Source organism: Colias philodice, chromosome 12, assembly GCF_061535455.1.
Source record: "Colias philodice isolate Cphi_HAF_F1 chromosome 12, ilColPhil1 Martin Lab GWU primary, whole genome shotgun sequence".
In the NCBI taxonomy this organism is placed as follows: Eukaryota; Metazoa; Arthropoda; class Insecta; order Lepidoptera; family Pieridae; genus Colias; species Colias philodice.
Window position 1 is genome coordinate 7,860,783 of NC_143097.1, and position 14,196 is coordinate 7,874,978.

The following is a 14,196-nucleotide window of genomic DNA, read 5'->3' on the forward strand; positions in this document are numbered from 1 at the left end:
ACGCATTTTTACGCATCTTTTGTGTTTGCCAAAACCCTGGATATATTATGTGTATTACGTACCCTGGATATAATATGTGTAGCTTTACTCGCGATTTTGCTCTCGCACTTAATATTTTTAACAATTCCCTGTGTGTAATTTAAGTTATAATATTTTTATTGGAAAAGTAAAAAGTTTTTAACTGTTTATTTTCACCTTACCTATTTTTATTAATATTTGTATAGTGTATAACTAGCTTTCCGCCCGCGGTTTCGCCCGCGTTTTCAAAGAAAAACCCGTATAGTTCCCGTTCCCGTGGTATTTCCGGGATTACCTATCCTATGTGTTAATCCAAGTTACCCTCTACATATTGTGTGCTTAATTTCATTGTAAACGGTTCAGTAGTATTTGCGTGAAATAGTAACAAACACACACACACACATCCTCACAAACTTTCGCATTTATAATATTAGTAGGATAGGATAGGATATCTGTATTACGTTTGTATACTTTTATATTTATACACAATACACATATATATTTTTATTACACAAATCGTCAAGTATTCATAGCAAATCAGTACTTAATTCGCAGTAACATTACCAGGAATCCCATATTTGGGATAATGACGTCACGACGTGGGTCGCCTAAGAATCCTAAACGCTAACGATTCGAGTCACGAACATTGTTACACACAAATCATTCATCATACTGATACCTTGTTATAATTTATGTATACTAACAGTTCTTTCGTGAAACTATGTTAATAACGAACGTCGACGCGTTTCTATTGACTGTGGCAAAGTCAATGTTGAAACAACATGACGGCTATAGTTAACTGACACGAAACAAAAACTTATTTTTTTATATTATGTAGCATCCGAATTAATGTTAATATAGTATTAATTTCTTCGTGAAAATTGTATTACGTCGTCGTAAATATTTTATATCATGTTTATGGTATTTTCAAAAGTAAAAGTATTTTTATTGCTTTTCAAAAATTCAAAAAAAATTCAAAATTATTTATTTCGTTTCCTTTACATTCGTCTTAAACAAATTTGTGATTGGAACACTCCTAGTAAGCAAATAAAATGCTTGTGTCAGGAGGTTCCGCTCTTCCTTAACACTAGATTACAGAAACAGAAACAATACAATATGAATGAATACAATGCAAAAACATAAAAGAAAAGAAAGAATTCAATAAAATCTCTGTGTGTGTATGTATGTGTATGTGTGTGTGTATGTGTACGAGTGTGTGTGTGTGTGTGTGTGTGTGTGTGTGTGTGTGTGTGTGTGTGTGTGTGTGACAGCACGTTTATTTTTTATATTGGAGCAAAGCTTCGGTATCTGAGTAGCTTAAAGGTTTCAACCATTCCGTTAATACTTTTTTACATTTTTTATTGAGCAATTTACCTACATTTAATTTTTTATTTATTTTATTGTACAAGTTTGAAGATTGAGCAGCGAATTGTGATTTAGCAAAGGATGTTTTAGTATGCGGAATTTTAATAATATCATTTCTTCTATCAAAATCTAGCGAAGGATTAAATAGCAAATTTTTGTGAGTTTTTAAGACAGAGTTTAAAATATACAATTTTCTAACAGACAAGAGACCGCAATGTTTATATAAATCTTCTGTAGGAAATCTAGTTGGTTTATGGAACATGACCTTCAATAAGCATCGCTGGCCCCTCTCAAGAGATATTATTTTAGATTTATTGGCACCACCCCATATTGAAATACAATAGGTGAGTATAGATTGAGCCAGAGCAAAATATACTTGATTTAATAGTTTTACTGTAGCCACATCACGCAGTAATTTAAAAACCCATATAAGTTTGCGGAGCCTTCCGTTAACAAAATCAATTTGATCATGCCACGAAAGCCTGTCGTCGATAACGACTCCCAGATACTTAACGGAACGTAATCGCTCAAGGATATCGCATTTGCAGTTCGTTGAGTTTCCTGTACATTCCTGGTGTATTTTTAAAGTTAGGCTACTTTTTGGTTGAGATCTCTTATTTAATGAAAAACATACGTAATTGGTCTTTTTAACGTTCAATGTCAAGAGATTTGTTTTTAACCATTTGGCTACTACCAAAAGTCCTTTTTCAGCAGAATTAAAAACTGTCTCCCAACATGAACCTGTAAAAACTATGGCAGTGTCGTCAGCATATGAGAAGACTTGACCTCCTTCAATATTTAGATTTAATAAACTATCAATATAAATTAAAAACAGCGTTGGACCCAATACGCTTCCTTGTGGAACTCCAAATGTTATGTCTGAATAATTACTTGTTAGATTTTGAATTTTAACACTTTGGCTACGGCCTAGTAGGTAGCTCTTAAAAAGTTTAAGTGGAGTCCCTCTGATACCTATATTTTCAAGTTTGTTTATAAGGGTGGGTAAAGAGACGGTATCAAATGCCTTTTTAAGGTCTAAAAAGACAGATAAACACTTTTTACCATGATCAAGTTGTTTAGAGACTAATGTTGTAAGTGAATCAATGGCATTTTCGGTTGAGACCCCTTTCCTGAAACCAAATTGTCTAGGTGATAAAAGTTTGAATTTAGTGAGATAATTTATTAGACGAGTGTTTATTAATTTTTCAATTACTTTTGAGATTGCAGATAAAACAGAAATGGGCCTATAATTGTTGACATCGTCTCTCGCACCACCCTTATAAATAGGTGTTACTAAAGATCTTTTAAGCATGTCGGGAAATGAGCCAGTTTTAAAACAAAGGTTTGCAAGATGACTAATTATAGGTGAAATTATATTTTTGGAAATTTTTAGAAATTTTGTTGGAATATTGTCCCAACCAGGCGCACTCTCCGACTTTAATCTCGAGATGATACTCTCAACTTCCGCTGGGTTTGTATCTAATAGTACAAAGGAAGACGAGTGACGATTTTGAACGGGGCTATTGTTATGTAGCATAATCTGTGGCTCATTATTAATTATATTGTTTGCTAGATTTTTCCCTATGGTCGCAAAATAGTCATTGATGTATTCGACTGCTTCATTTGCGGTTGGTTTAATTTTAAGTAAGTGATCGTTAGTAGATTTATTATTTTTAATGTAAGTTATATTTTTTATTGTGTTCCAAAGTGCTTTAGGATTATTTTTGTTCAGAGACAGCTGTTTTATGTCATATTTACGTTTTAGTTTTTTAATTAACTTGTTACAGAAATTGCGATATCTAATATACGAAATTTTTAAAATTTCATCATAAGGAGCCGATTTTGATTTAGCTTGCAATTTATTTCTGTTCTTAATACATCGCAGAATTCCAGGTGTTATCCAGGGTTTGATGCAGCGCTTTGATCTTGGTACATGTTTAATTATTTTACTCTCAGTCAGTGAATGCCTTATCTGCGTAGTTAGTTTTTCTATAATAATGTCCGGATTTTCGCTTAACAAAAGTACAGATAGATTTTTTTCTAATAATTTTGTATATGCCGTATCGTAATCAGTAAACTCGAAAGTTGCTCGATTAGACTTATTATTATAATTATTTGATTTTAAGGAACGTAGTGCTAGAAATGTACAACAGTGGTCGGTTATAGTAGTTGTAAAAATAGCAATGTTAGCAGTGTACTTCTTGTTATTAAACTTAATCATAAAGTGATCCAAGCAACTATTTTCTCTAGTCGGGAGATTATGACCAGGTACTATACCATGCATTGCAAGCATATTCAAATATTTTTCTCTATTATTAGTATCATATGAGATTTCATTTTGCTTGGATATCAAATTTATATTTATGTCTCCAGTTATAATTATATTCTCAGATGTAATCGTGTCTAAGTAAGAGTCTAATGAGTTTATGAAATCAGATGCATTTGTTTTGGAGGGTGATCGATATATACCTAAAATAGTAGTATTTAAAATGTTGATTTGGATACATGATGCATGAATTAATTTAATTTCCTGGATGATAGGCTTAAGATTGTCTTTAACATAGACCACGACTCCGTCATTTTGATTAAGGTGATTAGTGGATTCGAAACAGGTGTACTGATTTAGTTGTGGAATGTTCTTGTGAATATTTAAGCGGCATTCAGTCAATACCAAAATATCAGCATTAAAATTGAGATTAGATAGGTTAACTAGTAAATCGTCGAAATTAGAATAAATACTTCGAATATTTTGTGAAATTATTGTCACGTCCTTTTTATTAATTTGAAAATGATTTTCTAATTCATGCATATCGCATTTGACCGAAAGTGTTATATTAGTTTTGTCGATGTCATTTATTGTTTGTAAATAGTTATCCATAACCAGTTGAAGTATACAGTTTTTGTTTTAGATAATTCGTGATAGCTTTTATATAGCAACTAAGCACCTTAGGTTTAAGAGATATGTGTTTTACAGCAGATATATTGTAAATAATTTGACGGTAATTAATGAATTTAAAGTGTTTTATTTGGAATGGTATTATGACTCGAGAGGTCGTACTGTTTGGTTGTGATTCATATATTATAATACTTTGTGGGTAATTGTGAGAGATGTGTGAGTGTGTGATTGAGTACAAAATTTTTTTCAATGATTTTATAAAAAAAGAATAACTTAATACTATACTTAAAATTTTAAGTAGTGGATACATATTATGAAGGTAGATCAAGAGAACCGTGGAGTTAATTTTAGAACTATAGAATACTGGAAAGATTCTTCGGTAGTGGTTGCTTATTGATAGTCATTTATCCTTCACTAAATCTTGTACTTGTGCCTCAGACTTTATCAAGATGATTGAAGATGTGTCATTTTTACGAATGTACACTTTTCCATATGCAGTCCAGCAATATTTGTACAGTTTTTGTTTAACTAAGTCTCGAGCTAGGAAATATAGGCGAGCTCCCTTAGCTGTTAGTTGGTTTGAAATGTATATGGGTGTATCTTCAAAAGTACGAAATCCTAAGTGCCTTGCACATAACTTGTTTTTAGTTTTAAAATTGTATTCCTTGCACATCTTAAGAATGTCGTTTTTTAAGATCGTTGAAGAAGTTTCAACCACAATAGGCATATTCTTTGCATCCTGCTTCTTGCCGCGTACTCTGTATATATCTTTTATATCAGATTTATTTAAATCACACCCAATCGTTTTGGAGAGGCACATAACCATGTCTACTAAATCAAGTTTGGTTTCATTTGGTTTTGACGGAACATTTTTTAATTCGAAATTGGGCTTTCTATTTTCTTGTTGTAGATTTTCAATTTTGTCTTCCAAACTAATTATGTATTTATGGTCTTCCTTTATTTTATCTTCTAACTTTTCGATCTTATTTTTCATCTCCTCGTTTTGGGCGGTCAAAAAAGCAAGGGCATTTTCAATGTTAATGTTTGTCTGTTTTATTTCTGTTAGCGCTGTGGTGTTATTTTCAAATCCTTGCTTTTGCGCTTTGAAGACAGATTCTATCATATGCTTCATCTCTTCTCTTAAATCTGATAAGTCAATTTCTTCCGTTACCCGTTTTCTCTTATTGCGCTTAGCGACAAAGTTTGGTGGTGTATTACCAGCGGGAATTTCTGAGTCCGAAAATGACTTATCTCCTGAGACGTCCATGATTATTAAAACAGATATGCAAATAGATATATGGATGTATCAATATATCCCAAAACGCTTATAATTCGTATTAGTGAAAAATAGCACTTTCTATAGCGAAATGTAAACTGGCTCTTACACTATTAGCAGGCTCCTGTGCTATAATCCAACGAGGTAATAATCATCTATCCAATCAGGCACACATTAGGATGCGCAAGCGCACCATTCGTGTTGTTAGGAGGCGTGGCTTAGCACTGTCTTAGCACGTTAATTATGATTCGCTAATTGCAATTAAACAGGGGGCGTGTCCTTTAAGCAATTGGCTAATTAGCAGGCAATAACAAATGAGTTCGCTGAAGAATACTTTAGGAGAGGGCAATGACGTGTTCTCTTGCCTTTTGTTATAGTACTAGGAGCACAGAGTTAGTGGCTGGTTCGGATGTTGATTGGTTAATCGTCAAGCTTGAGAAGGATGGACATAATATTATGCAGGTGACTCACGTGAAGCTTGGTGGGGTAGCTCGGCAAGCTTATGCGTGATTTTACGCGAACCTCCTTGAATTTATGCGTTCCTATTATTTGCACTGATTTTATACTGATTTAAATTGAATTTAAATTAAAATAAATGAAGAATACGTGACACGTCCGTTTGCTTTTGCGTCCAAGTTTTGTTTTGTTTTATAATTAATATAATTGTATTTTTAACAACGTCGTTTAAAGATAACATTAATACAATCTCATACATCATTCTCTTTATTAAAATTTTAATGGTTTTCGACGATAATTAAAATTTAATTAAATTCTATTTCCGGCCCGCACGTTTATGAAATTGTATATTATTTATAGACTTGTATGCGTACCTATATATTGAAAATAAAAAATATATGAGCAAACACAAAAGTTATAATTAAAGAAAGAAATATCAGTGCAATTTAATAAAATAATATTTTTCTCACTAAATTATGATACTGGTACTAAGTAGTTATATTATTATCTATAGTGTTGTTTAGTGTTACTAGTGTTCAATACAAATTCCAACGCTTGTTTGTGTTGTTGCCACAGATAAAAAAGTCAAAGATCTGTAGTCTATTTATCTTCATAAGTTCATACTATGGTTATAGGATTACATAAATAATAACTATAAAGCTAAGCTATCAAGATAGAGTTAATGTCTATAATAATTTTCAGTTACTTAAGACTTAGGGATATATAAATAACTAGCTTCCGCCCGCGACTCCGTCCGCGCGGAAAAATTAAGATTTATTTTTTTTACCCGACTGCCAAAGAAGGAGGGTAATGTTTTTCGAGTGTATGTAAGTATGTATGTATGTCTTTTCCTTTGTGACCACCTGTAGCCTAAACGGCTTGATGGATTTTGATGTATGAGGTATCGTTAGATTTGTCTTGATTACGGGAGTGTCATAGGATACATTTTATCCTAAAAGTCCCACGGGATAAAGACATAATAATATTTTTTCTAAATTTCCCTTTAAAAAAATATGTATGCGGTATCATTAGATTCATTTCAATCACTCTTTTTTTAGTGTGCAGTCGGGTATTTTGTTTTTTTAATAATTTACTTGTTCTACGTATTTTTCCGGGATAAAAAGTATCCTATTTTATGCCCAGGATAATAAGGTATAATTATACCAAGTTTCATCAAAATCGAACCGTAAGTTTTCACGTGATGCCTTCACATACAGACAGACAGACAGACAGACAGACAAAATTTTTTTTATCACATATTTGGGTTTGGTATCGATCCAGTAACACCCCCTACTATTTATTTTTTCAATATTTTCAATGTACAGAATTGACCCTTCTACAGATTTATTATATACAGTATAGATTATATTATATAATAATAATTATTATAATTATTATTAATTATATCTTTAGTCTATTTATCTTCATAAGTTCATACTACCTCTAGCATATCGGCGATGATTATAAGCGTTTATAAAATGCTAGTAATTGTAATGTTTCAATTTTTACTCTGCTAATTTCCCTTTGATATATCATGCTCATATTAAAGAATCGTTTTACGGAAATTCCGAGACAAACGTTAAAAAAATAGACGCAACATTCTACTATCCAACAAATATACTGTCGTATGTGGATGTTAAGTTTCATTGTTTAAAACTAGGTTACTGTGTCAAAAAAACTTGTTCATTTATAAATAATTTTTAATTAATTCTTATTTTCATTAAATTGTTGAAGCACGTCTATAATTTATGCGTGATGAAATGTTATTTTACATTTTACAACGTTATTTATTTTAGCAGTAAAGTGAAATGTAGTGGAAACGCAAATGTAATAGAGTTTTTTATTAAAAAGTATAAAATGGAGTCGAGTTTTATTCCGTAAGTGTTTAAAATTCAAAAATATACAGTTGACGTAATTGCTACATTGCTTAAAAGCTTACCGTAGATACTTATCTTTACGGCCCCACGAAAATCAAGGGACGCTAAAAATATTAATTTAACATAAATTTTTATTCAAGGCTTTTTGCTTCATTTGCGATTTACAATATTTTGTTGTAGGGGTTTAAGAATTGTTTTGTTGTTTTTATTTTATCTGGAGGTATTGATTTATGTTTTAGCCTCTATAGGATTAGATATTCCAAAGAAAAATAATAAACTATGAATGTATAGAGTTAGTGTCTATATTTTTTTATTTAATCGCATGGAAATAATCACTATTACAGGTAATAGATTGAAAGTAAGATATATACCTAATAGAAATCACAAAACACCAGAAATGTATAGTTTTTAAATGAACTAGTACTGACTCAGCATTCGTTGTTCTCTCAGTCACTTATAGATATAAAAAATAATTTACAACGAATTCTCAGATCTGTCATCAGATAAAATTTTATAAAAATCAGTCAAGCCGTTCCCGATGAGTAAAATTTTATTACATAAATATAAACAAATACAAGGCATCGCACTTCGCAGTAAAGCCATATAACGTTAAAATAATCCCAAACTGTTTGATATGTTAGAAATTTAATACTACTATTGAATAAATTATTAAATTACTAGCAGGGGTGTCCATTTCTGGAATTTAATTGAATTTTTTATATAACTACGAAGAAGTAGAGCAGACTATCATAAAGAATTTGTATTAACAACATTCTATTTCTTATATATATATGCAACAAACAAGATTATATTATATTACTAGCGGTCCGCCCCGGCTTCGCCCGTGGTACATTTTCTCTACATAAGAACCATCCTCGTACTTCAAGGAATATAATAAAAAAAGAATTATCGAAATCGGTCCACCCGTTCACGCGTGATGCCGTGACCAAGGAAAACGGGTTTCATTTTTATATATATGTATAGATAAGTAAGGTATCTATAAATGTAGATACATTCTAATATTACTGTTATTGTAGTTGTATCTCTTTTCAAGTAGTCGAAAGTAGTCTAGAGCTAAACGTCTTTGGCAAGTAGTGTATGAAACAATATCAGTACTAAATAGACTACTGCTTATCTTATAAATTAATTTAACATGTATGCTATTATTTGAAATATGAATAATAATAATCTCTTATATATATAAAATTCTCGTGTCACAATGTTAGTCTGCATACTCCTCCGAAACGGGTGGACCGATTCTCATGAAATTTTCTGTGCATATCGGGTAAGTCTGAGAATCGGCCAACATCTATTTTTCATATGTACCACGGGAGAAGCCGGGGCGGACCGCTAGTATTATTATATAAGTAGATGCGAATTCCGCCCGCGGCTTCCGATGTAATCATTAGTATCGTAATCAAACGAAAACCCGCATAGATCCGGTCCCGTGGGATTTCCAGGATATAACATAACTTGTTATTTCTTCGGTCTCTCAACACCTTTGTAACAAATTTTAACCAAATTGGTTCTATGGTATAGGCGTGAAGAAGATACCTCTTCTGTCTACCGACAGAGAGATTTATTTTGGCATTAATAATATGGAGTTGTAAATATTCAAAAGTAAAAGGTGTAATAATTCATAAGTGCTTCTAGAAGAAGTCTAATTGAATAAATAAATGTTTGAGTTTGAAAAAATAGTAGATCAATCCACGCGAAAGAAGCTAGTGCAAAATAACGCCGCATTAGCAACCCTAGAGCCGACCGTAGACTCGTACTTAAGTAGAATTTGTTTTCAGGTCATAGCCTACTCTGGCCTTGTTACGCTTTATCTGTATTGCAATCAGAATGCTTACTAATGCCTGCAAATTGCACCGAAAGTCCAATGTAGCAGAGCACGACACGATCAAATAATTGAAAAATTTAATGGTGTGATTTAACAATCAGATTTTTGTATTAAGTGACTGTACATACGTACAATTTAACTGATTTTTATCGCTATTCAGGATATTATAATATTATATTGCACGCCTCATAAGCGAAGCGTTGAGGTGGGTACTACTGTCACTTCGCGCAAAACATCTGATTTTTCAAACTTAAAATGTCTTTATGTATCATACATTGCACTTGTAAGATAATACATACACACACATATTAAGAAAAAACACTATTTTTAACGTTCATGATATTTTTGATGTCATTTTTGTTATTTAAACTAGTTAAAAAACAGTTTAAAAAAGTTCTGTCTTGGACGTCCGTGTGTCTGTATGTGCGGATCCTTTTTCTTGTTAACACGATAGCGACCGAAATACTTTACTAATCGAGTCTTTTTTTTTCTCTTACGCTTGAGTATGCTCAGGAATAGAACCCTTTCATTTTTCAGGGTCTGATTCGATGTGGTTTAATTGTTATTAAATAAACAAAAATAATAATTAATAAATATTTATTAAAAAAAAATTATGAGGCGTGCACTTTTGGATTTTCCAAATTATTTATTTACCTTAACGTTTCCATTCAATATTCCATGACATATTATAGATATTATTTTATTCCGTCGTTTGAGCACTCTACAGAGTGCAAGGTTAGGGTGACAAATCAACATCGAGCTATGCTGCGCTGTACTGCGCTGTGCTGTGTTTGGTCAACTCGCTCGTCTAATATTTTAATGAGGATACAAACAAACCATGCTGTGCTGCGCTGTGTGAGGCTACGCTCTGTTTAAAAACGCAGCAGTCTCGAGCGAGGCGCGCTACCCGCCATGCTGAGCCGCGCTGTGCCGAACTGTGCTATGTTTTTATGGAGCTCTGCCATGCTGCGCTGTGTCGAGCTTATCACTACATATTATAAAACAAAGTCGCTTTCTCTGTCCCTATGTCCCTATGTCCCTTTGTACGCTTAAATCTTTGAAACTACGCAACGGATTTTGATGCAGTTTTTTTTAGGGTTCCGTACCTCAAAAGGAAAAAACGGAACCCTTATAGGATCACTTTGTTGTACGTCTGTCCGTCCGTCCGTCTGTCAAGACCCTTAAATTTATACTTGAAATTTATATCAATTACTCAGGTCTACTGTCCCTTGAAGCTGTGAAAAAATCAAACTTCTAAGCCAACGCAATCAAAAGATACAGCCGTTTATGCCGCAAATTTTCAACACTTGCAAGGGAATCAAAACCTACAGGGTGCTTCCCGTGAACTCAGAATCTTGAAATTTGGTACGAAGCAACGTCTTAAGCAACTTATAGCATAGATAAAGGAAAAATTACGAAAACCATAAATTTTTAGTTACATCACATAATATTATTTTTTAATAATTTTAAACTTATTTGTACGGAACCCTCGGTGCGCGAGTCCGACTCGCACTTGGCCGGTTATTTATTAATAGATAGAGTGATTCAAGAGGAAGGTTTATATGTATAATAACATCCATTAAATAGTGGAGAAGTACTGTTATTTTTGAGGTCTCTAATGTGATGTCGTAAAAAATTACATTTATTTGAGACGATGTAATAAAAGTTTCACTTTAAAAACAGAACTTCTTTTTCAAAACAAAATAAACTTCTAAGTTATAATAATAAACATATCAAAGCACATATTTATCTATGTTTGGCTTAGTTTTGAGCCTTGTCTGTCCATCTTTTCCCAAGTAAAAATCACGGGAACTTCAGATATCTCTTCATTGTCATCGTCTTGCTCGGTGTCGTATGTCTTTTCTTGTACCTCCACGTTGTCTTCCACCTCACTGTCATTTTCGTCTTCATAGCAGAACCAGAACTTGTTTCTTCCAGCAACAATCTGATTTGATCATCGTTCATTTTGACATGAAGTATGGCCTAAAAAATTGGACAAAATGTAATTTAGAGCAACATTCATACATATATTTTACTATACATACTTCATAAAGTATTCAAAGTCTGAAAAAATATATAAATGTACAAAATATATAATATTAATACTTACACAAAAACTTGCACCTATACTCGCGTCGGTCTCATGGACCGATTGGCGCCAAATGCTATGACACGTGAACTTCTGCCGACCACGCGACCTGCACTAAAATGAAGTTAGCCCCAAATCCGGAAACTAGCAAGGAACTCGACTTCACAGGATTTACCTGCATAAAAATAATTACGAAAATGTGTTTCGTCGGTCTCACAGACCAACGCGCGAGTATAGGAAGGTTAAAAAACGTAGCTTAAGAAACACAGCACAGCACAGCGCAGTACAGCGCAGCATCGTTTAATTGTTAAAAAAACGTAGCTTAAGAAACACAGCACAGCACAGCGCAGTACAGCGCAGCATAGCTCGATGTTGATTTGTCACCCTTACGGTCCGTTAGAGCTCTTTAGTATAAATTCTATTATTTTATACCTGAATGTATTCGTGTAAAACCAAATACGAGTAGGTAGATACTATTTATGATGTTATATTATCGACTGCGAGTAGTTGATGAATTCATATTATTTTGTCAAGGGTGTAACCCCTTGCCCTCGATTTGGGTCAAGTTCATATTTATCTTTTTCAATGTGGTAAATAATTTATACGAATTTGTAGCGACGTACAGTGTGAACTTTGAAGGCTATAATATTATTCTAGTAAGTATTATTGGAAAAAGTCTATGTAGTAGGTATGTATTTATTGACATGAAATTTTCAAAAATCAGTATTATTGTCGAGCCAATTTAATAGGCAACATTTGACGTCTATCAATTTTATCTTCATAGGGTGGTAACCTGCTTAAAAACATTGATTAAAGTGAATTAATCGATACGGACTTGAAACATTTGTCAATCGAACTTGAAACACATGTCAATAATTTATGATGATTTTTATTCCCAAGTAATCAATGCATTCGATTCTAGATGTCAGATTTCGATTTTTAGAGTAACGTCTCTGGTATTTAAAAAGAAAAAAGGTTTATTGACACAAAATTGTAGCAACGTCAGTTCTTTAAATCAGAAATTGTTTATTATGTTTAGAATGGTTTATCAGTAAAATCAAATCCTAAAATTACTTGTATCGGTCATTATTATTATAAATATGTTATCGTAATTGAAAAAAGTTAAGCAAATGTGCAGTTCTAACAAAACGAAATATCATATTATTCTATGTCGTCGTTGTTGAATTTTGTTGAACTGTCAAATGTTGCCTATTAAAATGGCTCTACTATAGAACTAATACATGTATACAGCCTTATTATTAGTAGCGTATTATAAGTGTCTTTTACAAATTCTGGCTTCTTAATATTATAATGTTTACAGGCGATTCGACTATAAATATTATAAATCGAAGGTGGTATTTTTTTCAGTAAAAAAGTAAAAATGTATCGTTAAAAATAAACTTCAAAGTGTTAAATGACTTTATCATCAAGTAAATCTTCGACTTACCTACCTTTACTTTTTTATAAGTTATTTATTTAGAACATCGGATAAATAATGATATTATTATCTAAAGTAAAATAAACCATACTCACAGCTCTATGCGTAACAAACGACGTTCTCCCTTGCAGTCTTGCGCTGATCTTCGCGGGCGTGTCCTCATCCTCTCTCTTCGGGTCGAACCAGCCAAACGCCGCTCCAACTACCAGCACTGCGCCCAGAATCATCAGCGCGAGGAACCCACCAATCGCCGCCTTCGTAGTCTGTGATATTACCATCGCCATCGTCCCCACCACTTATCATCTATTCCACATTATTCACACACACGCACACACAAGTCTATCTCGTATACACGTTGGGCGCCAAAGTCACCCAACTGAAATTTTTTAAATTAAATATCGTGCTCATTCAATGTTGGGTACTTTTAGGTAAGGTTAATTGATTAATACGTGCCCTCTTACGTAATATGATTAGGCGGAAATTAAAAAAGCTCATGTTACGTGTGTTTGATAAATTATTTCGCGCGGTGTAATTTTTCCGTATATTTTTTCGCCGGAATGTCCCTAATTTGTTTGTGGTCTACACGTTATTTACCTAAGTTTTAGCTGAAGTTTTGTACCATTTTCCCTAAGGATAAAGTTAATAATACACATTTTGATACAAACTTTAATATTCGTTATTATAGCGGGATGGAATGCTTGAACTATTTCAATCTCGAACGCGATATAAATCAAAGTGGTATGAATGCGCCAGCTTGCATGTAGAAAGTATGTACCAAAAGCGAGCTAACGAAACTTTAAACACGTCACGCAATGCTTTGAAGTGCTGAATCCTTTTTCTATTTTCAGTCTCGTATTAAATGTGTGATGTCTGTTATAATCAAAAGCGCTTTTGTGTCAACGTTAAAAAGAGTAACTGTCATAATAAAATGTTATTAA

The 14,196-nt window shown here is 32.9% G+C and overlaps 1 protein-coding gene across 1 annotated transcript in view; it reads right to left on the bottom strand.

Moving 5' to 3' along the window:
* Positions 1-13,542, bottom strand: part of LOC149484172 (uncharacterized) — a 51,579-nt gene extending 38,037 nt beyond the window's left edge. Inside the window, exon 1 of the mRNA XM_089701864.1 lies at positions 13,354-13,542. Within this exon, the coding sequence (XP_089557990.1) occupies positions 13,354-13,542 (189 nt within the window). The remainder of the gene's footprint in view (positions 1-13,353) is intronic.
* Positions 13,543-14,196: the final 654 nt, after the last annotated feature.